At 34.6% G+C, this 26844-nt stretch overlaps 1 protein-coding gene across 1 annotated transcript in view; it reads right to left on the bottom strand.

The window, feature by feature from the left end:
- Positions 1 to 26844, bottom strand: part of LOC132543273 (uncharacterized) — a 57280-nt gene that overhangs the window by 19353 nt on the left and 11083 nt on the right. The window contains exons 3-6 of the mRNA XM_060206756.1: positions 21400 to 21461; positions 18290 to 18314; positions 16686 to 16814; positions 15681 to 15949 (exon numbers count right to left, since the gene is read on the bottom strand). Of these exons, the coding sequence (XP_060062739.1) occupies positions 15681 to 15949; positions 16686 to 16814; positions 18290 to 18314; positions 21400 to 21461 (485 nt within the window). The remainder of the gene's footprint in view (positions 1 to 15680; positions 15950 to 16685; positions 16815 to 18289; positions 18315 to 21399; positions 21462 to 26844) is intronic.

Genomic DNA, 26844 nt, shown 5'->3' with positions numbered 1-26844 from the left:
CAAAATTAACTAACGCTGTTTTTCAAAATTATCAAAGAAATGAACTTCATTCATTCAAATGGATGTCAGTCTCTGCATCGTTGATCATCAAATGAGGTATAAAAATTATGTAATTTAGTAAAGAAAAATAAATCTTTCAAATAAACTCGGTGTTGGGATAAAGATAGAAATTTTCGGAAATCTTCTCGTTCGTAAACATTAAAAATAGAATTACACAAAAAAAACTTATTTTCCAATTGATCATAGAAGACTTTACAAAGTTCTGTAAATTAAACAAATAATTTCAACCTTATACATAAATTGATGTACTGTATCTTATTTATCTCTGTCTCCAAGTGTTGAACCGGTTTTATTACTGAATACTCTCGTAACAGATCGGAAACACAATAAGAGAGGGGTTATTACAGTATAACCTCATAACTGAACAGCTACAAGCTTAAAATTTCTTTAAAACTAAAACAATATGGTGGGCTTATTACCAGACATGGGCCTATTGAAGGATATATACGGTATTTAACAAATGGATGATAGAAACCACGACCAAATGTTCCCAGATTACCTGTTATCACACCAAACAAACACAAAGATAATTTTTATATCTTTATTACTCTTCTTCTAATGGTAATATAAAATTTATAACAACTGGAATAACAGAAAATATATTTCAGAATACAGCTAGTTAATAAATACATAAATAAAATGGGAGTTATCTTTCTTGTGTGAATTACAACACAGACAAACACACCAACACACATCTCCCTGTTCTATACTTCCACTTCTCATAAAACAAGCATTATACCTATCAAAGAAAATAGCACATAATATCTCTCGTAAGGAAAATTGCAAAAATCTATATTTTAGACTCATGGAATTTTTTTTATTTAATCCTGAAAAATGTCAGACAACATTTTGAATAGCAGATTCAAACATATGGTACCTTGAAAGAATGACATCACCAGAGAGACAGTTTTAAAAAAATGTGTTTGTCAGCACGTGTTGGACTTTCTTGGTTTTACATCTATAATATACACATGAAGAACTCACTTTCTTTTGGACCCTGTGACAACAATAGACATATGCCATTATTTACTAGACTACACATCTGAGACATCAAATCACATCTGAGACATCAAATCACAATTTAAGCATAAAAAAAACCATTCAATTACAATGACAAGATTCTTAATCACATGACTATGTAATATTTAAGAACAAGTAAAAATATATGAAACATTACATTTTTATGCTGCCAATTAATGAATATTTAATTTTTATTAATTTTGAGTTATTTCAAATGACTATGATAGCTATATTAAATCCTAACAACTTTAACCAATATATTAGGTAGCCTATATACATCCCAAACTCCCCCCTCTCTCCCATCCCCCAATCCCCCAAACCCCAATGTCCCAACACATATGTCACATCCCAGTGTTTTGATATTTACAACAACACTTAAATTCACAATACTAATAACAACCTCCACTTCAAATTTATATCAAAATACAGAGGCCAATCTGGTCATATCACTGCCTGTTAATGTGAATTGTGATATTTTAACATGAAATAAGTTATATCACTATATTGCTCATGTTGTCCCAGTTGTAAGTGTCATTAGGGAAAACAGAAATATTCAGGATAAACCCACTGAGTAACCATGTACTGCACTAAATAAGGTTCATTTTTCACTAAATCACTCCAAATTCTACATTATAGTATTCTAAGGATGCCCATTAATTGGTACAAATAGACGTAATTTGTGCTGAAGAATTCTGTAACGGAGATCCTTTCTGAACATTAACCATATATATAGAGACTGCATGAACATTAAAGTTACGAATAAAGGTCTATAACAACAGTCAAATCAGTCAATTATTACACGAGTAAAAAATGAAACACATACATCACAAAAATATCATCAAATACTAGATAATAAACATAGAAAATAACCATCAAATCGGAGTAAAAACATTTATTTGAAATCAATAAAATATCTGACTTAAAAGAAAATCTTGTATTTCTTATCAGATTAAGTGTGTTTCCTATCGAGCTACTTACAGCCTGATCAGAGCCACTTCCTTCTACAGATAACCTTCTGATACAAAAAAAAAACCACCTGTACTAAAATCTTATCATTCAGGATTTTATACATATCAACCTGTAGAGTGCTTCTGGAACCCTCATGCATAGATTTGTTACTAACTTACTATTGCATATGATTTTTTTTATAAAGATAAGCTTCTACGACATGTGTGAGCCCTTTGAAGGTGGAAATCTATATCTAACCAAAACATTTTCATGATCATGATTGCATTGTCAACTGAAACAATTTATTAAAAGCAGAAAGAAAATTCAGAATTTAACTGTATCAAAAAGAATACAATTATAAAAATAGTAACAATGAGAGAGAGAGAGAGAGAGAGAGAGAGAGAGAGAGAGAGAGAGAGAGAGAGAGAGAGAGAGAGAGAGAGAGAGAGAGAGAGAGAGAGAGAGTGGGGGGGGAGAGAGAGAGAGGGAGAGAGAGAGGGAGAGAGAGAGAGAGGGGGGGAGGGCGGAGAGAGAGAGAGGGGGGGAGGGCGGAGAGAGAGAGAGAGAGAGGGGGGGGGAGGGCGGAGAGAGAGAGGGAGAGAGAGAGAGAGAGAGGGAGAGAGAGAGAGAGAGAAAGAGCAATGTTGTATGTTTCAATAATAAGACAAATCAAAATCTACAAAGTTTTAAAAAGATGGGTGGAAAGCTAAATAGAAAAAATTTAAATTAAAATGCTGCATTATCACAAAAACATAATCTCATGTTGCAGTTTTCAAACCTGCCAAGTTTCAAAGAAATTGGTCCAAAATTGAGGCAGGAGATATCTGGGCAAGATAGAAAATGTTGAAAGAAACCAAGGGCAAAAACTCTTCCCAAAATTGTAAAATCACAATCCATAAAGGAAAGCATAATTTCATGTAATGGTTATAAATGGCTTCAGAAAATTGGTGAAAAATTGAAGGAGGAGATCTTTGTATGAATATCAAAATTCTTAGAAAAAAAGAAAGACATTGTTTTAAAACTGTGTGAAGAGATGTCCGAACAAATAAAAGATTTTGGCAGATAACGTCATAACATAATATATCGCGTCATAAAAAAAAATTTGACAGGAAGTATGATGGTATGGCGTTGTTTGTTCATTGGTTGTATAGAAATTAAAAACAAATTTAAATAAACTTTGTTATCAGTTTATAAGGGAGAAAATTAAAAAGTTAAATTCACAAAGTCATTAAACATATGGCCAAAGTTGATAACAAGTGGTACCAGCAATCAGATATAAAATGGATAAAACCCTACCAGGGAAAAGAAAATTAACACCGCTTCTAAATTTAAATCAACAAAGAGCAAAAAAATTGCTCGGGGAGATAATTAAGAAACTTCAATACATGTTTGTACAAGATAAATTACTGGACCAAATTTAACCTGCCCCAGGTAAAGACATATTGCTGGCTTTTAGTGCAGAAACTATGACTGTAGACATCAGAAGATAAATTTGAACTATATTAAGTAACTATATGCTGAGTTCTAACTTGATATATAAATATATACTCTAGGCAGTGTTTTTACAGGGTCAAGTAAGTTTACCCATCATATGTCTGGTAAGTTTATCAGGGCAAAACTGATACAGCATAGCCAGTATATAGAACATTTGTACTACAACCTCATCCAGTTTATCCGAAGGTTTTTAGGATAAGAAATTACATAAGACAGGTCAAAGTTTAAAATGACTGAAGATATCTATGACAAACTATTTGTATATTTAATACGTTTTCCTGATAAGCCCAGCATCATTATCATAAACATATATCTTTAGAATTCCAATATTCATCTTAAAAAATATGCCTAACAATAAGCATATCTATTGATATTCAAAGCCTTATTTAACTGTTTTTAATAGTTATAATGTGTTGCCCCAAACTCTCTGGGCTAATGATGGGAAGATGATAATATATAATCATTTATCTATTCATTAACATCATCTGATCCTAGGATCAATTGTAATTTTTCATAACTGATCATCATTACCTTAATATTATCTTCCGTTTTAGCAAAAATAAAAATTCATACTTTGTATAATTATGACGTAAATTGCCGCTAATATTCATTCTTATGTAAATCTTAGTGAGTGAGGTATATTATGTTAAAAGTTATGAAAAAGAAAATACCGCTGCCACAGAGAACACTTTCACTTGCTATTAATATTGAACACACAGTCAGCCAATTATGTAATGGATTAATTAAATTGAAAAGCCTATCTGGTTTTAACCAATAATCAATTATGGATTTTAACCAATTTCAGCTATTGTAGATATATACAGTAGATCTCCAGCCCTGTAGAAGCCATAATATCATAAATTATTAAAAAATGCTGACAAGTTTAAAATTTCAATAATCAGAGTTACATACAATGTAGAAATAGTTATTCCTATAAAAAACATTAAAGTACAATTATAAACACAATATTTTTTATTATGTTAATTTAATTAGCAACAATAAAATAATCACGATGTTAAAATTTGTATTGCTGTGTTGGTTCTGATAAGTAATAGGTTCCAATCATGTTCCCGGTTGGTCCAGTTTAAATATTGATTGTTAATTAGTAATTGGTCCCATTTGTATGTTAAATGTATGACAGAATGATAAATAAAATAATTAAGCATTAGAAAACAATATCTTAATTAGCAATATCTAAAAAATAAAAATAAAAGAAATAAATATTCTTAATTAGCATTTTCTAAAAAAAAAAAAAAGAAATAAACCACTTTATCAAAATGTCAGGGGAAGTAGGGATTTTTTTCTTCATTAAATATAATCCAAAACCAAGGTAACTTATGTTTGGCAACATCTATAAAGTTGAAAATATGATACACACAGAGACATATAAATATATCACATAACAAATGACTAGTCTTGGGAATAACAAACTCTATTTTCATAAAAACAAAAGAAAAAAATATATATACATGTTAGGTACATGAATATTTGTTTTACACAAATCAAATTGACTGTGCAGCTTCAGCAATCTCTCCATGTAAAAACTGCTACTTTACATGGTGTATACATGGTGTATACATGTGCACAGTAGCATATATCTTACACATAACTCCCAGTAAATATCAGTTGATACTGTCTGACAATAATGAAAACATTTTTTGCCAGAAACAGATCTATAATTTCTGATAGAAAATAATGTAATACCTGTAAATCTGTAATGGTTCATGTTGCTCTCCTTTTTAGGTCAGAATCTTCTACACACTTTCAAATCACCTGCACTTTCAATTTTAACATAATAAACTCTCTGGTCAATCAGACTCATCAAGAAGCTTCAACGTCTACAGCATGTTAGTCATTGGTTACAAACATGCATATGACAACACCTTTCTCTTTATCTGAGCTCCTTATCCTACCGGTAAGCAGCCAAAACAAACATAACATCCACTTATTAGAAAATAAATGTACCTTCCATGACATAAATGCACATCTGTCAGTAAGGTTGATACACATATACTGTGTTGCGGTTTTTAAGGTCTATGCGCTGTCCAAGCTCACATGTACACAGGCTGATCTCTGTCAGCAGTATGATAACTATCATTTTATCTACATAGCTACCCAAAGCTGCATAATAAAGAGATGATATACTAAAAAGCTTTATCCACTTTTGTAATGATAAATTATTGGTGACAATTTGATTCATTTGAAAAATTTCAGCGGGGTATATATAAAGAAAAGAACACTTTTGGTTTACCTTTTGCCATGGAAAATTACTGCAAAATATCATTGAAATCAATTCAAGCATTTTCCAGAAGAAGTTAAAACTGTTAAAAGTTTACAACACACAAAGCCGGACAAAAGGCATTCAAGGCTTTGTCTCAGGTGATGTTAAAAATTAAAAGTAGGAGAAAGGTTGAAGGAGCATCAGACTCAATAACCCAAGGTGAAGATCTGAGGTGTTACAGCAAGCTGACAATTTCTACCTGTAAGGGCTGTTTGTGGTACTCACAAAGTTTGATTACATGGTCCATCTTGACCTAAAATGAGCCCCGCAGGTCCATGGGTGATGAACCGAGTTTATGAGTTCCCCCCGCTCCCCCCCCCCCCCAAAAAAAAATATGTTATGCTAATATTTTTTTTCAGCTCTGGCAATAAATCATTTTTCAGCTTTTACCTTGACCTCTAGGAACAGCAGTTAGTCATGCTGTGGCAGTATGACCAGGTATGTATTTACTCATGTCTGGTTAAATATTCTTTATCAGGACACTATTGACTAAGTATATATATTATCTGTATAAAAATGTTAGCTTTGATGTAGGATCATTTATAAGGGCCTTTTGTAGACTGATATGAATTATTATGTAGAAGGCAATATCTTTCTTTTGCAGTACACATAATTATAAACTTATAGAATCTTTCATCCCCGGTGACAAATCCCCGGTGACATCACATTATCTCATCTCCAGTGACATCATATTATCTCATCTCCAGTGACATTACATTATCTCATCTCCAGTGACATCATATTATCTCATCTCCAGTGACATTACATTATCTCATTACCAGTGACATCACATTATCTAATTGCAAGTGACATCACATTGTCTCATCCCTGATGACATCACATTATCTCAACCCCCGTGACATCACATTATCTCATCCCCGGTGACATCACATTATCTCATCCCCGGTGACATTACATTATCTCATCCCCGCTGACATCACATTATTTCATCCCGGGTGACATTACATTACCTCATCCCTGATGACATCACATTATATATTTTCCAAGTTTTAGAATATTACACATAAGGTTTATATGAATCTGTTCATATTATAAACAGGTAATTCATTATTTTTCTCCCACAATTACCAATTTGTAAAAACATAAAGCTGTTGTCATAAAATGTATCAGACACTGCACCACACTATCTTGGTCCATGAAATGTAACAGATTGTGATGTAGTTATGCCACAAGTGAAATAACAGGGAATATATACATTACTGTTGACTGCCCTGACCTGGAATCAAACCCACATCTCCAGCGTGATAATTGCCCAACTCTTCTTACTGAGCCAAGGAAGCATGCTCCGTCTACTAAGTGAGAGAGACAGGATGGTATAATTGAAAGGTATTTTATTAGGCCCAACTTACTGTTTTTCTTTATATATAAAATATCTAAAGATTTCTCTGACCTACTGAAAAGTAACTTAAATGATGTGTCTTTACAATTTCACTACGATGAGTAGCTGACGTAGTTAAGTAATTGAAATATATCTTGACAAGTTAACAATGACTATCTTACATTTATTCCATTCAGGGTACTTAATACAGAATATTACATAATTGTACATAATTTGATGCAACCAAATTTTAGTACATTGTCATTTTTTGGGAAATTCGGACATTGATGGATTTGTGCAAGCACTATAATTGTTATATAAACAATCTTCAGGAACCACAATTACCAAGATTTTATCTAAGCACTATATTTTCAGCACGAAAAGCACTATCACCATTACTACAAAAACATGTATGTTTACAGTGAGTCAGTTTTTACAAATTGCTATGACATTACCATGCTTTTTTTTAAATATTCTTAAAATATGATTCATGTAGAAAATAGTCAAACATTTCCTTAAAATATTAGTTTAATACAGGAACAACAGATATATTGAAGGATTAACTCAAATAGAAGAAAATAAACCTATTGTAAAAACATTCAGAAAATGATTTAAACCTACTTGCTCTCTTAGAAATGGTCCTGTTATATCTGTAACTGTTAGGAAAGTTCTTTAGGGAAGCCATTTCCACCTCGCTCGGAATCAGTCAGACCATAACTATCAGTATTCTACATACAAGTACTTCCTTATTTGGAATGAAATTTCAAATCCTTACTTAGACCACACAGGCCATTAATTATTATAATGAGAATGCATCTTGTATTGTTTGTATAGTGGTCTGTTCTGATCCTCTTGTACCTGTTTCACTGACATATATGCACATTCAATATTGATTTCTATACTTGCAAGGTGCATGGACATGATAGAATCTAATCGTGGGATTTATACTGCAGAGAGACATTGATATTTTGAGACAGATAAGTCAAGACCAAAGTCAAAGACATACAAAATGATATTTATAATCTAGCTTAAAAGGAATTTCATGTCACAATTCAAGTTCGTTACGCACATAATGGAAATCAATTTCCTTAAGGAATTTGCTTCCTGCATGATAACATTATATGTATGTAGAAAACAGAAGTACTTACCATAAGTAACAATGCACAATGATTAACAAAAAAAATACCATACCAGGAAAAGATGAATTTCCTATTTCTTGAGAGTAAGATACTTGCTTCACCAAGTTTAATATAGAGAGATATGAGTTATGAATTGATGTTAGAGAATCTGTTCTTTATATTATAATTTCAGCTCTAGATTTTAGTCACTGACAAAAACCTAACAAAAAAGAGTGTTTTTAGATCTGATGATGATCAGTTTTAGAAAGTTTCATGGTCATCATTATGATCTCACAGGGGAAAATGCTATTTCCATTATGAAGTTCTACATACATAAAGCTCTTCAATATGTCTGGTGATTCTGCAGTTACTAATCCAGCTGATTGTGATATCTGATGTTTTCTCATGGCTTCACTTACAGATTAAGAAGGTAATGATGTCGATTAAAAGGATAATTATTTTTCTGTGTAAATATTTCTTTTGTTTATACTTTGCCCTATTCTCATGAATTTTGAGTTGTTTTTCCCTTTTTTCCCCAAATCTGTTATTTCTCTCCCTATTTTGAACTTGGACGAAGACCTGCCTGGGACATGAGGGTAGACCTGGACATTCTTTAGCGACACCTAGTGAAGGACTACAGTACTATTCTTTAATTACAAAGTTCAAGACATCACTATGAAGAGATATAAAATATCATTGATAATCATGAAAATGGATTCAAAATTACCTTTCAACTTAAAAAAAGCTGGATTGATATAATTGACTTTTTGTTTGTAGCAAAATTTGTCTCATTAAATAAATCGATTAATACCTACACAGGATTGGATATTCCAAGGGCAGCCAATCCAGTGACTTTGACCTCCAGTCCAGTGTCCTTGACCTTGGAAATCTCGGCATAGCACATGAACTCTGTATATATCCAATATATTTTAATATCTTCAGCATTGGTCAAAATTTTGTTATAGTATTTCTGCCACCTTGTTACATGGTTTTGCCTGGGAATTTCAGTATCATAACCAAAATCTCACACATAATTTTGAAAATTAATATAATTCATCTGTCCTAAAAGCAAAGATATTTGTTTTTCGGAAAAAGGAAAATTCTTTGCAAATTCAAAGTTTCCCCCAGCAGATCCAAATTGGAAATAAAATTAAATCCTTTCAAGTGTATTACATAACTGTTTCACATGGAACTTCCTTAATGAATAAACTTGTTATTCAGGGAAAATGTATATATATCGGCTTAAGTAACAGAATACACTTAAAACCACCCCCTAATAAATTTACATTCAAACACAAGATAAGGACTTTCAAACAACCATAATGTACATACGTGGAAAGATATTACATAAAGAGATTTGAAATACAGTTGTACATATCTATATATCAAGCTCTTTTGATGCCTCGGGAAATGTGAGAAATACTGAACTTCCTCCAAGAAAATGCTAGAATAGTCATTCATTGGACACTAATATAATATTTTCTGTTTATCATTGAAATAAGATGACAGTTTTGAGTTGATCCAACATATTGGTGCACAAATCTCAAATAAACTGTTTATAATTATACTTGTGAAATCTTTAAGACACACAACCTTACCAATTTAGATACAGCAATTCATAATCTAATTATGAAAAGTACATGGATATTTTAGGAAGCAAAAAACTCACCTTATCAACAAGTAAACCTCACTCTTTAGACATAAAATCTAAAACCAACCAATTAGGAAAAATATTATCAGTTAAATACTTCACCCAAATTTTGTCATCAGAATTCTCACATAACACCCTACATAAAACTGTACTGCTTGATCCTGTACAACTGTACTGTCTGAGACGCGACACTGACTCATCTGCAAACTACACTACATTAAAAAGACAAGGGATCACAAAACGACCCCTCCTATTTTTTTCTTTAAAATCATCTTTTGTGAATAAAAATAGCTGAGTTCATGTTGATTATCTTGTAAAGTTTCTGGTGAGTGACATTTGGGGGAGTTGGTGTCGACTTTAACGATAGGTCAAAACAAGTTATAAAACATCATATGACCGTGTATCTGCCAATAAGTCTGGTTTTCAATACAGGAGAGTGACACACTTTTCCTCTACTCCTTTGGTCTACAGAAATGACATTTATAAAACATGTTTAGGACAGGGTTACAACTGGTCCACCCTAACCTAACAAACACTGCATAATATACAACTAGGCAATCCATGGAAGTGTGTGGGAGTCTAGCTGATTGAAAATCTGGCACAAAATCTTCACATTTTGAAAAGGTTTATTTATAAAATAATGATTAAATGAAAAATCAACAAAACTAAACTTTTATATTTTTCAAAGTAGAGTTTATAAAGTAAACACTTTATAAATCTATAATATCAGTGCCCATGGTTATGTGTTGGGACTTTTCACAGGATATACAAAGTAATTAGAAAACAAATCTACCGATCTTACTGTAATTATATACATAGAACTCGCTGTGAGATGCTTTTAGATTTTGTTAACTCTGGAAATCAAAAGAATAAAACTTTTTATCTACTTTACAGCAACTGTAAAACAACCTTTTTTCGTTTTAACTGATCACATTTGTTTGCCCAGATGGAAACGCTCAAGGGTTTTCACTGAGGGAGAAAACTGGAGTAAGTACCCAGGATATATCCACCTTAACAGGCTGGGCAGGTGACCCTATACCTTTTCAGATCAATTCTGGAATCAAACCCTGAATGTCTAGGTGAAAGAAGAGTATGTTACCATAGCCACACGACCAAGATGATTAACTTCAGATAAATAACTTCTGAATACATCACAACCTATATTGACTTTTTACTTAAATTTGATATTCACATCTCTTGCCTTTGTGGAAATGCCTCCAAACAACTTGCATTTTTAAAAACGACTGAAGAAAAATCGAACCAAGAAAGGGTAGACAATGATTTTAGAAGTCTGTCATTTTGTCAAATTTTAATCATTGCCTATTAGCCTCGAACTTTTGAACCTTCACAATAATAGCACTACAGTGTGTTATTGTTTACTATATGCAACATTAAATAACATTACTTGACTCAGAAACAATCAACCTACAAATGCTACAAAATAGTTTCATTTGACAATTACCCACACCAGAAATAGAGACAACGTGTCAAGCAAATGGTAGAAACTTACTGGTTCTGAGTCAAATAATGTACACAGAACAACAGCATATCTTTGGTTGGGGGGGGGGGGGGCTAAGAGTTGAGGTAGTGGGACCAATGTAGTGCAAGTAAATAGCATTTGAATGTACTTTACTGTAAAAGAAATGGATGGGCTTATTGCCAGGCATGGGCTTGTTGATCAATATATACAGTAAACTCAACAGAAAGACACATTTTGATTAATTCAGAAACCTAACATCTGACAATATTGACACTTTGATATGGAATTCAAAGCAAATGAGTGATAAAAATGAAATAAAATGCACTGTAAAGGGCGATAAATATTGATAATAACGATTACAAACCAGCTTATATTAATGGCCTGTCTGAGTCACTGTTTTATTGTGAGCATTAATTCTTGTTTTGATTAATTAGTAGAAGAAATTTATCAACAGAGGTGTATAAAAAAGATACCTTGTCATGGTAAAGTTAATCACTATTGTTTTTGAATGGTTAATGAAGTTTATAAACATTAACTTGAAAGAAATAAAGAATTATTAACATGTATAGTGATTTGTAACAAAATCTGTCATAATATTCTCACAAAAGAAACCATCTTACATTATAAACACTACACCTGTTGTTAATGACGTGTATAAACACACCTGTTTCCTGCATATACATGTCTGTTTATGACTGTTCTAATTTTCGAGATTGGATGAGAACTACCACATGTACGGTTAATATCTTGTGATACTGACTCCCCGCTGTAGTCACTGAATCAGTACAACTTTTGTGATGTCAGACATCACACTGCGGGGATATGAGCACAACATGGTGTACAAAATGTATAATTTTCTGAATAGAACATCCAATAATCACTAAAGGTGAGCTTACCTGCATGTGGATATTTATAACCCTCAATAACTTTTGATTCGGTCAATATCTCAATATCAGGGTTAGCAAATATCTATGTTCTCTTCAACCAGAGATAATAATTGTATATATATATATATGTAGATATCAAATATTTTGTTTGATTTTGTTTCCGAAGTGTCTTCCCTCCCACATTCTCCCCATCCTTTGGAAATCTCAATCTTTGCACAAACAGGAAATGAAAAACATTTGTGCCATGTTGAGGAATTACATTTAATCTATCAACCTTAATTCTATGTGATCAGTACAACGGAAATGAAGAAGACGACAGAGTATTAGTGAGATCATCATCCCTGTTAAAAAATATCCCTGCTCCTCAAGATTTCTTCCTACTATCAGAATTGATTAAAATTGAACTACACCTAGAGAAATAAAATAGTATTGCATGAAAAAAGTGACTTAAAAACACAACTGAACAGAATTTCTTATAACACAACCAGTAGTAGATTTGAGTGTGACGTTTCAATTACTACACACCTTCATCAGACAAATGACCAACATGGAGTGTACTAGCACTGACATATGTAGTGTATGAGATGGTAAGGAATACAATTTCTTTGTCTTTAGTTTTATCTGATATAAACTTAAGTCGTAAATCGTGTGACAAGATGGTTAACAGACTATAGACCAAAAAATACACAAGATAGTAACAATGTACTGTAGTCAATTCAGCTATGCTTTGTTATAACGTAAATAGTCACCAAAATGTCACTCTCAAATCTCTTCTGGTTGTGTTATATGAACTCCTTTTCAATTGACATTATCAACCTGAAGAAAATATTGTAAATTACCTGAAAACACAGTATTCTGAGCTCTATTTATCAGTTCACAAAGATATCTCCTTGTCCAAATTCATTTATGGCCTGTTAATTTGTGTAATTCAATATACAGATACATTTCTTTTTAAAACTTGAAAATTAACATACCTTGAGTTTTAATGGGCACATTAGTTGTTGAATTTTTCTTCAAATGTTTACCTACATTTTTAAAATAATCATAGAATTGTCATAGACAGACATCAGCCTATTAGCTAGAATTGTGAGTTTTTGTAAAAAAAACTTCTTTTGTCATATGCAGACCATTGTACCTGTTAAAGTTTGTAAACACAATTATGTAATCATTTAAGACTCAGAGAGTTTATGTAAATATCTGATCATAAATATATCACACCATGAATGACAAATTGTTTTCTCTTATGCTCACAGACAACAGTATATTATCTGAGGTAATTGTCTTCCTGGAAGGCTTGTGTGCATTACACAAACCTACAGTGCTCAGGGACGAGATGTTTGCCAGCCTTTATATCAGTTTAAGTGCCAATCAGTATGTGAAAACTAAAAATAGTTCTAATACAGATATTTTCAACACTTGAAGCATTCTTTTTGTTTATGTACAAAGTCATACCAAGTGGTATCCATATTATTAGAGAGTTTTTTTCTTGGAGTTACTTCCCTTACCAAGGTTTACAACAACAATGTATTGATTGATGTTGTAGGAGTCCTGAGCTTCACACTTATAATCTATAGTCTTTTTTTCAAATTTCTAAATATTTATATATTAGAACAGTCAGTTTGTCTTGATATCTGTTTGACAGAAAATTGCTCCAAAATTGTTGATTATTTCAACTTTGTAACACTCACAATAAAACTTGAACACATTAATCAATGATAGCTCAAATAAGGCATGTATAAGTCACAAGAAAGTCTTGCCCCAAAAAACAAGAGACCAAAAAGGCCTGTATCAGACACAAAAGATCTGAACCAAAAACAAGAACCCAATGGGGATTGTATCAGACACAAGAAAACCAGAACACAAAACAAGAATCCTTAAAGAGATTTAATCAGCCACAAGAAATCTTAAATACCCTATTTTCCGAGTTATAAACTGCACCGGTATGTAAGCTGCAGAGTCAAGTTTTAATGACTTTTTTATTTGATCCACATATTGGCTGTACAAGAATATAAGTCTAATATGAGTGTTATAAGAATAGAAGTTTTTCTTACAATGTGGTTATGTTGACCAAAGTTCATTGGTATAACAGACAACGGAAGCCAATTATCAAGATCGTCAGTGAAACATTGAATATCAGTTTGCAAATGAATTATACTCAGATAGTCCTTTATTTTATTGATGTGTTTCAAAAACTTGTAAGCTTTCACTATGGCTTCTGAAGCTACCATGAAAGTACAGAAGATATCATTGTGATTCATATTAAAAGCTATGATTGATTAAATCCATGATAACGTTATTTTTACTTAAATCTTAAAGTCATCCTGTATACGATTACAATTGACAGTTCTAGAATAGAGGAATGATTGGAAAATAGCACTTGATGATTGATATAACAAAACAACTTGGTCCTTTGAACCAGACAGGCTAAATAACACAAAACATTTATATTATACTGTCCATAAATATCAAACCATATCATTTTAAACAGCATTTTAAATCTAGTTTAAGGTGATATATTATATCTAATGTTTTTTTCTTCAGAAAATACTGTTATTACAAGGTATAAATATAGTAATATCTGTAAATATCAAACAGGATCAACATCAACCACATGAAGACGATTTTCACCAGGAATGTTAAAAGTACGACAAAATTCATTTTTTGTGGGAGATTATTGAACATTGATTTCTTTGTTACTCTTAATCCACAAATTTATTTGTCCACAAACTGATATTATTAGTTTACGAATATTTAATGAGCGGTATTTATCCACAAAATCACATGTCTGTAAATTAGTGATTTTTTGGAAAACCACGAAAATCGAACTCTCCATAAGTCTATGATTTTACAGTATACTGATACTAAGTTTCACAAAATTCAAAAGGAAGTGTCTTATAACACAGTATAATGTGAAAATGAAAGCTCTGAAGCACATGAGAAAATGGTGATAATATTAACAAGTGTTTCTACAGAAATATATAACAAGATAAGACAGAAAGCAGAGACAGCAGAACCTAGTTCTTCAAACAAGAGTCTCGTCAGGAGACAGCAGTATGTTGGCGTACAAGTCTGTTGTGGATACACTGGAACAGGAAGACAAACTCCTTGGTGATCCAGGTATGTTAAGCTCCTTGTCGACTTGGATGTCCAGACTTGTTGGTCTTGGCGACTTGGAAGAATTCTGATAACCATGCAATATCGCAAGGTCATGTGAGTTGGAAGACTGAAGTTCAATGTCATCATTTTCATAGCATTCAGCACTGAAGCCATTCTCTGTTTCTTGTTGGTTCAAACAGAGAACAGAAAATTCTGATATTCTGTTAGGATTTATAAAATGTTTAGGAACACACCTATAAAGAAGGTTACGAATGGCATATTCTAAGAAAAAATGTTCACACTTACGGTCAATAGCTCCGCTAGAATTTGGTCCTTGGACAGAAAAGTCGGCGCTGCTATTCTGAGATTCTATGTAGCTTTGAAAAAGACAACTCAGTTCTGGATTGTCCCTAATGAGGCCAGATATATCGATGCCATCAAGTTCTGAGGGTTCACTTAGAAAACGCTCTGGGATTCTCTGTATCGTGTCTTCTGTTTCGTCCACATCTCCAAATCCTAAACCCATGAGGATGTCCTCAGGATCTTCGTTACGATCATTCAGCAGCATGTCAAGGCTGTAAAACATACAGATGTTTATCATGGTAGGGTTATAAACTGTTACAGATAGATAAGTACTGACAAGTTCTAAAACATTAACTTATGAATTAATGTTCTCTTCAAGTACAGTATGACTACTGACAATGTTTGGATATCATGATGATTTACCATAGATATAATCAACCTCTATAAACAGACCATTACATAAAGAGGACACATGCTACTGCTAAAAATTGTTTGATCAAGCCATTTGGAATAGAATCATATCTCTGTCACATTTAATTTGTTTGTGAGGCAAATGACTATATTCAACCTGCAATACACCTGGGGGTTCGACAGAGACTACTTTATACTGGAATTCAAGGGTTTGGCTTATCATATTACAATGAAATAACAGAGATTTATAATCTAACTTGATTTTACTGAATAAATAAAAGGAATGGGCTTATTACCAAAGATAGACTTATTACCTGCAGACACAGAGTTATAACCAGACACAGACTTATAACCAGACATAGACCAATTACCAGACACGGACTTATTACCAGACACAGGCTTATTACCAGACACAGACTTATTACTAGACACAGACTTATTACTAGACACAGACTTATTACCAAACACTATTACTATTATTACTAGACCTTATTATCAGTCATGGGCTTATTTGCAGACACCGGCTTATTACCAGCCACAGACTTATTACCAGACACAATAATCACACAAACCTATCAATATTGTTAATATATATACCTGATGTCACTGGACATGCTTGTTGTTGTGTTCTGTGAGAAATCCGAGGCAAAGCTGAGATTTTGTGGAGCATCCAGTAACCATTGTAACCGCTTGTCCATGACAGGTGGCAGCACTGTCACAAAGTTTCTGTCATAAAAACAAAAACATTTATACAGGTGGCAGCACCGTCACAAAGTTTCTGTCATAAAAACAAAAACATTTATACAGGTGGCAGCACCGTCACAAAGTTTCTATCATAAAAACAAAAACATTTATACAGGTGGCAGCACCGTCACAAAGTTTCTGTCATAAAAACAAAAACATTTATACAGGTGGCAGCACCGTCACAAAGTTTCTGTCATAAAAACAAAAACATTTATACAGGTGGCAGCACCGTCACAAAGTTTCTATCATAAAAACAAAAACATTTAACATTTATACAGGTGGCAGCACCGTCACAAAGTTTCTGTCATAAAAACAAAAACATTTAACATTTATACAGGTGGCAGCACCGTCACAAAGTTTCTGTCATAAAAACAAAAACATTTATACAGGTGGCAGCACCGTCACAAAGTTTCTGTCATAAAAACAAAAACATTTAACATTTATACAGTCATAAAAACAAAAACATTTATACAGGTGGCAGCACCGTCACAAAGTTTCTATCATAAAAACAAAAACATTTAACATTTATACAGGTGGCAGCACCGTCACAAAGTTTCTGTCATAAAAACAAAAACATTTAACATTTATACAGGTGGCAGCACCGTCACAAAGTTTCTGTCATAAAAACAAAAACATTTATACAGGTGGCAGCACTGTCACAAAGTTTCTCTCATAAAAACAAAAACATTTATACAGGTGGCAGCACTGTCACAAAGTTTCTCTCATAAAAACAAAAACATTTATACAGGTGGCAGCACTGTCACAAAGTTTCTCTCATAAAAACAAAAACATTTATACAGGTGGCAGCACCGTCACAAAGTTTCTGTCATAAAAACTAAAACATTTATACAGGTGGCAGCACCGTCACAAAGTTGGTGGCAGCACCGTCACAAAGTTTCTATCATAAAAACAAAAACATTTATACAGGTGGCAGCACCGTCACAAAGTTTCTATCATAAAAACAAAAACATTTATACAGGTGGCAGCACCGTCACAAATACAGGTGACAGCACCATCACAAAATTTCTGCCATGAAGTAACTGTTTTCTAGGTGAAAAATTTAGAGCAAATGTTCTTCCCTTTTTTCTTTTTCACAAAATAAGTTTTATGCACCAGAAAATTTAACTTATTTTTTAGAATAATTCTTCATAGTTTTGATAAACTCAAAAAGAGAACATGTGGATAGATATTTTTAAAAAAGGAAAACTGAAAGAAATTCTTCCATTGATTTAAGGTAGAATAAAAGTCTTCCTAGCCAGACTTTCTATTTTAAATTTAACTGAAAACTAAACAAAACAGGTATAAAAAATTTCATTTCATCAAATGCTTTCAAAAAGTCTATACTAACAATAAAAGGATTCAGCTCAATAGGGACATGAACTAAAATTATAGAATGATTAATTGATACACACTGAAATTATAGAGTAATCAATGAAATTGAATTAAATTTCACTCACCGTTCCTTCTGGTCAAAGGAGTTGGCTGTGAATATAATATATATATAATTAGTACGACAAGATAAAGCTAAGAAATTGCTAAAACTCTTGAATAAATATCAGTGAATCATTAAATACAATCAAGTTTGCAAAATTGAAAATATCAAATACATTTCCAACACAACTAAAATTTATTTATATTGAAAAAGTGAAAAGGGTATGATTTTCCTGCCATGAATTATGAAAAATGAGTAAAATACGTGTATACATTATTTGTGATGTATTTTCACTTAAACATTATTAATGTTTTCACGATTTATTTGAAATGTTAACGTATGTAAATGAAAGTACAAGTAAGTACAAATCACATACATGACACACCCAACCATTGAAGGTAAATGTCAATGATAAAAGATCTGTACAAGTCAATTCATCACACTGTCCCCATACAAACATCACCCTATCGCTGGCACAATCACACTCTCCTCATACAAACATCACCCTTGGCTGGCATAATCATACCACCCCCATACAACCATCACCCTATAGCTGGCATAATCATACTACCCCCATACAACCATCACCCTATAGCTGGCATAATCACACTCTCCCCATACAAACATTACCCTATAGCTGGCATAATCACACTACCCCATACAAACATCACCTTAAGGCTGGTATAATCACACTGTCTCTATACAAACATCACCCTATGGCTGGCATAATCATACTACCCCATACAAACATCACCCTATGGCTTGCATAATCACACTCTCCCCATACAAACATCATCCTATGACTGGCATAATCACACTCTCCCCATACAAACATCACCCTATGGCTTGCATAATCACACTCTCCCCATACAAACATCACCCTATAGCTGGCATAGTCACACTCTCCCCATACAAACATCACCCTATAGCTGGCATAGTCACACTCTCCCCATACAATCATCACCCTATGGCTGGCATAATCACACTACCCCATACAACCATCACCCTATAGCTGGCATAATCACACTCTCCCCATACAAACATCACCCTATAGCTGGCATAGTCACACTCTCCCCATACAACCATTACCCTATAGCTGGCATAATCACACTGTCCCCATACAACCATCACCCTATGACTGGCATAGTCACACTCTCCCCATACAAACATCACCCTATGGCTGGCATAGTCACACTCTCCCCATACAAACATCACCCTATGGCTGGCATAGTCCCACTCTCCCCATACAATCATCACCCTATGGCTGGCAAAGTCACACTCTCCCCCTACAATCATCACCCTATGGCTGGCATAATCACACTCTCCCCATACAATCATCACCCTATGGCTGGCATAGTCACACTCTCCCCCTACAATCATCACCCTATGGCTGGCATAATCACACTACCGCCATACAAACATCACCCTTAATGGCTAGCAATAGTCTTAGTTTCAGGATCCAACTGAACAAACCAGGCATATCATCCAGCTACCTGATCACACTCAATCATTTCATCGTTTGTGAAAATGACCATTACTGAAACCTGCTACCTCATCAACATTCATTAAAAATGCATGTGCCATATTAGCTCCTAACATTTCACAGCATTTGAAACTCTACACATGCTTTGGTCAAATACAATCTAAATAAAATTTGATATTTGTTCTTAATATGATTATAACCATTAGTCTATTTCCACATTTTTGGAAAAAAAACCTTGTTTAATTGTATAATTCCTTTGTTTGGGTATTTCATCCTTATTTCTATAGTTCTAGTGATTTGTTTGTTTTTCATCCTTGTTACAGCTAAAGTCTGTAAAGACGCCACTAACAGATGTGTTTATATAATAGTGAAATATCCTAACTCACAGTAAAATGAGGTTAAACTGTCCTTATACAGCTCACATACTGTCAGTTAGACTAAAGCATTATGACAGAACCCACTCCTGGTAATTAGCTCAACTGAATTTATCATTTATATGTTTACTTAAAAATTTATCATTCATAACCATCAGGTGGGTCACGTTGCGGATACCTTCACCTGACGATTACTTCAATTCATTATTCAGTAGGACTAATTAATAATAATTACTAATTCATTGTCCTATGATAAGCCCACTCCTTGATTTTAAATTATAGGTATTGTCTCCCCTATCCTCTTTCCCCTTCAACAGCTACACACAAACCAGGAAACATTGGTTGATTACTCTAATGTGAAAGCTATCATAACCAGGTATCTCAGCTCATTAGACCTGATCAATTATTAACTATCAATAATATCACACTAGTATGTTTCCAAAACAATATAAGTCAATATCAAACAGCATCAGCACCATTTGATATTGAAGATTCATACATAGATAGGTAGTAACAGGAATACTATAGGAAATATCCAGTGGTAAATAGAGACAAACAGGATCACATGGAATATAGAGACATCAAAAACATACACAAGGTCTGGACAGGGAGAAAACTGGACATAGGGGAAACACAAGGTCTGGACAGGGAGAAAACTGGACATAGGGGATAACACAAGGTCTGGACAGGGAGAAAACTGGACATAGGGGATAACACAAGGTCTGGACAGGGAGAAAACTGGACATAGGGGATAAAACAAGGTCTGGACAGGGAGAAAACTGGACATAGGGGATAACACAAGGTCTGGACAGGGAGAAAACTGGACAAAGGGGATAGCATAAGGTCTTTTGTGGACAGAAAAGGTGATTGGTAAATATCATATATATAGGATGACAGGTGAAATACTGGAGACACTCTGTACATACACCTGAAGGATAGATCAGGAGGAAAGCAAGAAGGACACACATGACATCTAATGATTAATGACAATCGAAGAGGACACTTTGACCATGGGGATCAATGGAACAGGACACAAGGAGACTAATGGAAGTGGACGCTAAAAGAGAAAGTTTAAACAGGAAACAAGACAAGAATGGGAACATTGATCACACAGCCAGCGGTAGACAATGGACATAACACAAGAGAGAAAGACAATCCATGGATCACAGGGAAATGAAATATAGAGGTTTGGAGATGATGGTTTTAACAGTATATAACTAACAGGGAAAGAGAGGTTCCGAATGTTGGTTACACAGCTGAAAATACCTCTGGACTTACCCTCTGTTCCCATTGGAATGTCTTCTTCATTCACATTACCATCTTCCATCATTTCAGCAGACCTGATAAAGTAACAAAAATATCATTATTTATCTGCCTTTGAATATAACACTACTAGGACAAGAATAGGCTGCTAACTGTGCTTGTCAATCTTTTCCTATTGGAAGCAATATCAGGATATACAACAGGCCTCCTAAGTATCTTACCATCTCCTACATGTATTTCCATAGTATGATGCACTGAACTTTTTGCTTTGAAGTCAACCCCGTACATACACCCCTGGTATACACACATACTGGTATACAAAAAAAAATCACTTAAAAAAAAATTCAAATTCACATACATGTACACATATATAAAGGAATTTATCAAAGAAATATCAAAGAACTTTTCTGGTTCAGCATTTCAATCTAATCAGATATGTACATGTTTATAGATATGATCCTAATTACTGTGTTTACCTGATAAGCATGCCAACCCTTATCACAATCTCTTTTTTATTATTCAAGCACCTCATTCTTATCATGAGAGTAAACTGATCAGAGAATTTTTCTCTAGTCCGAGCACCTCATGTTCACCACAGAATAAACTGATCGGAGAGTGTTTAAGTCAATTTTTAACAAGCATTGCTATAGTTAACACAACTTAATGAAACGTTTTTAACAGTTGTAGATTTTTTTGATTGGTTTATCATCTCATGAACATCCAAGGCTGTTTAAAGGGGGATCTCCTTGCAGAAGCTGGTGGCTAATCCACTGAACAGCATGTGGAAGGCCCATCACATACCACCAGAGCAATTAGGGTAAAGTGTCTTTTCCAAAGACATAACCATGACTGCGGATGATGATCCATTTTTCAACTTTTCGATAAACACAAGGCACCATGGGAAGAGATCATATAACCACACATCTAAGATCATCAAAAGAGGATACTTAGGCCAATGTCTGAACTATCACAGTCCTCGCGAAAGCTAAACCATATCATAATTCACTTACAGCTCACTATATATAACATTATCATCTAACCACTTACATCTCACCTACCTTGCCTGACACACTATAAACATAATATTCATACCGTTTTAAATCGTAAATATATCCCACATGCTTTTGGTCATGACATGTCAGTCAGATCAGCCATATTTTATCATTCTGAACAGAAAACATACTGTATCAATCCTACCTTCAGCCCAGGGTGTTTTGTCACAACCCCGACTCAAAGTTAGGAATTAGTTTACTTTACTGGAGCTTTACATCCTATTTATAGCCAGTGTCATTTAAAGACATGCCAGGTTTGAATATTAGAGGAAAGTCAAAGTTCCCAAGAAAAAACACCTACTTGGGGCCAGCACCTGGCAACTGCCTTGCTTAGGTCTCAAAGCACTACCTAGAGGTGGAGAACTAGTGATAAAGACAATCAGATATTGTAACCACTTTGCCACCACAACACCTTACAGCAGGGAGCTACATGGACTTGTTACTGTGCTATGGTGTAGAATTTATTGACATTTCCAAAGAAACTGCAATAAATGTGGATGGGCTTATTACCAGACATGGTCTTATTGGTGCATGAATATAGTTACATACCCTAGATACCATATGTGGAAAGTCTTTCATCCCAAAATATCATCAGCAATTACCATATTTGACTGCCTCAATAAGTGCACCCCCATCTTTTTCAGGACGAAAAAATGAATGAGCCAATCAAAACCTACAGTTGATATCAACAGACAGTTGTGATACTCACCCGTTAGAAATGTTACACAGAAAAGATTTTGCAAAGTACGAAATGCATATTTAACCAATCAAAATACAGTCAAGACTTGTTATCTCAAAGCAGGTAGGACCACAGGAAAACTTTGAAATAACCGAGTATTTGACTTAATTGAGTTTCAATTTTGACGTAAAGTTTCATGAGAATCAATGAAATGCTTCAAATTCAGGGTCTTCAAGTTATATGAGCTCAAAATAACGTGGTTCAACTTATCAAAAATAGAATCAGGGTATTTAACTGCTGAATCATTTGTTTGAGTAGGTGCTCAAAACTTAAATGGTATTGATAGGGACAACATAGACAACAAAATGGACTTCCTTTTATAGTTGTGGTAACACGAAATGCACCAATGCAAAAATCCTGGTGCACACATCGTGCATACATCGTGCATACATCGTGCGTACATTGTGTAGACATCATGTGTACATCATGTAGACATGGTGTGCATCACATATTGTGTAATGTTGTGCGATCCCACAACTATACTTTTGATTTCTGGTCATTGATAACAGTAAAAACTGAGGAAAATTAGTAAAAATGTTACATATATGAACAAATAAGAATCTTTATCAAAAAATTCAAACAAGACTTTATCCAAATGGGTTACGATCAAGAAGCAATCAAATGATTACATTAATTGGTAAGATGTGCAGACAACTTACATTAATTGGTAAGATGTGTAAACAACTTACATTAACTGGCAAGATGTGTAAACAACTTACATTAACTGGCAAGATGTGTAGACAACTTACATTAACTGGCAAGATGTGTAGACAACTTACATTGATTGGTAAGATGTGTAGACAACTTACATTAATTGGTAAGATGTGTAGACAACTTACATTAATTGGTAAGATGTGCAGACAACTTACATTAATTGGTAAGATGTGTAGACAACTTACATTAATTGGCAAGATGTGTAGACAACTTACATTAACTGGCAAGATGTGTAGACAACTTACATTGATTGGTAAGATGTGTAGACAACTTACATTAATTGGCAAGATGTGTAGACAACTTACATTAATTGGTAAGATGTGTAGACAACTTACATTGATTGGTAAGATGTGTAGACAACTTACATTAATTGGTAAGATGTGTAGACAACTTACATTGATTGGTAAGATGTGTAGACAACCTACATTGATTGGTAAGATGTGTAGACAACTTACATTAATTGGTAAGATGTGTAGACAACTTACATTGATTGGTAAGATGTGTAGACAACTTACATTAATTGGTAAGATGTGTAGACAACTTACATTAACTGGCAAGATGTGTAGACAACTTACATTAATTGGTAAGATGTGTAGACAACTTACATTAATTGGTAAGATGTGTAGACAACTTACATTAATTGGTAAGATGTGTAGACAACTTACATTGATTGGTAAGATGTGTAGACAACTTACATTAATTGGTTAGATGTGTAAACAAACTTACTTTCAATATCTGTCATTCTATAGAACAATTTTCCTCGCAGGTATTCAATTAGCATGTTTCTGCTTTATAGATACAATAAATTGCAGATAACAAATGTTTGAAAATTTGAAATTAGTATGGAAAAAGTAAATAAAGTGTACCCATTTTGTGTTTTGCAATCACACATATAGTGCGCTAATTTGTTCGAACAGGGTACATCATCAACAAGTCTCTGTCTATGCGTTCACATTTCGATGAATCACATGTGACACTAGCTGACCAATAGTAACCGCCATATACCCGATAAGTTTCCAAATCTGTATAATATGACAAGTGATTTTGTTCAAGGTTATAAATTTCCTGATTGTTTAAACCCTAGCCATTCATACTTTCACTTTTATTATACTAAATATATACTATTTACAAAAGAGAAAGCATTCCTAACTTAATCACAGCTGTTCTATCCATTTTACATACAAGATGTGTTATATGTGAAATAATCTGAAATAGATATAACCATACCGAAAAAAAAAGTTGAAAAAATGTATATTAGCTATTATATCAACAATCTCTCAACTCAACCTGGCAGGAGAGGTCAAGTTTTGATAAAATTCCAACCCAGAACTGGTAGAAAAGTACTGATACAATTTACAGATTTCATTTCAGTAATAATTACCATAACTTTAGTATGCAAATACAGTACCTACACCCCCATCTTTGTATCCCAACAACAAAAGATTCAAAAGAAAAACAATCCCGCCCTCCCTACGATCCATGAGCCATCACGGCAGGAACGCAGAGTGATCTCCCTTCCTCTTACCTTTATGGCTGCCGACGAGTGCGGAGGTGTCTGAGCTAAGTGCTTTTCTTACTCCTTCTCTTCGTACTGCCATTGTCGTTTGAGTATATTGTTACTCTATTAGTAGTCTATAAACCCATCTCCCAACTTATATTGTGAAATTAAGTATTGTCATTTGTTTATTTTGACCGTATTTCCGGCCGTTTTTTCCTCCACGTATTCGAGTGCGTGACTACTTGTCTCGTTGCTCGGATTTGCGTGAAGTTGGAATTTGTTTTCTTGCTGCTTTGTCGGCCGTGTTGTACGGCCGTTTTATTTATGCAGTGCAATCTTGCTGCGTACGGTAGGCTTTGTGCTCTCGTTCGTAGTTTTTTTTATTGTTCGAGAACTTCGTTTCCGGCCGTGTTTTTACTCCGCGTGTTCGAGTGAGTGACTACTTGTCTCGTCACTCGGAATTTCGTGAAGTTGAAATTGTTTTCTTGCTGCTTTGTCGGCCGTTTTGTACGACCGTTTTCCTTTTTTGCAGTACAATCTTGCTGCGTACGGTAGGTTTTATGATCTCGTTCGTAGTTTTTTGATTGTTAGAAAACTTTTTATCCTTGTTTTCATTGTTACAATTTTTTATTGTTTCGATGCTGGATAAAGGTGCCGGGTTTACGTCGGGGGTCAGCGCATGGATGTTCCTATTTCTATAGATAATGGGAACCCCATGATACCTGTCCCATTTGCCGACATTACAGCCAGACCTCACTATGTGAACTTTGTTTGCACATGGAGTCTGCTGCTTAGGCTCCCATGCCTTTCCAGCTAACTTTCCGCCGGAAGAGGGATTCGTCCTCTTCTTCCGGTAAGGGAAGTAAGCTTTTTAAGACCTCCCTCCTGAAGTTCTGAACCAGAGCGTTCCTACTGGGGGTGCTCTCGTTCCACCGAGCTCCGCCCTTCAGCAGGGGGTGGCTCCCCCTGTCCAGGTGCGTCCTGGAGTAGGGGGGGGGCAGCCCGACCCTGACTCGGCGCAGTCAAGGGTCGAATTGGCCGGTAGCTCTCGATAGGCGGCGGTGTTACCGTCGGAAAGGGACTTCCGGTCGAGGTCTCTGATTCCTTCAGGGACCTCGGCACGCCAGGTGGCGTCGTTGGTGGGGGCCGCTTTGACTCCGGAACTGTGCCTTCGGGTATAGGTTCAGGGGCCACAGACTTTTTGTCAGGATTGTCTGTGGCTACGGGGATTAGTGACACTTGAGTTCACTAATCCTGGTGTCAGCGCGGGGTCTGTTTTCCCACCCTCACAGGCTTCTGGCTCTGGGACTTCCGTCCCAATCCAGATTTCCCAGTGCAGGGTTTCCCAGGGGGTTTTCCTCCAAGGGTTTGGGGCTTCAGGCCAGGAGTCCGGTTTCCGGTCTCCCTTTCCCCCGGGCTCAGGGAGTAGGGGTGCCTGCGGGCACTTATTCCTGGGT

Source organism: Ylistrum balloti, unplaced genomic scaffold, assembly GCF_031769215.1.
Source record: "Ylistrum balloti isolate Yb309-2 unplaced genomic scaffold, AGI_CSIRO_Ybal_v1 Utg369750, whole genome shotgun sequence".
Lineage (NCBI taxonomy): Eukaryota > Metazoa > Mollusca > Bivalvia > Pectinida > Pectinidae > Ylistrum > Ylistrum balloti.
Note: the sequence above shows the minus strand (reverse complement) of the source record. Positions and strands in the feature narration are given on the sequence as shown.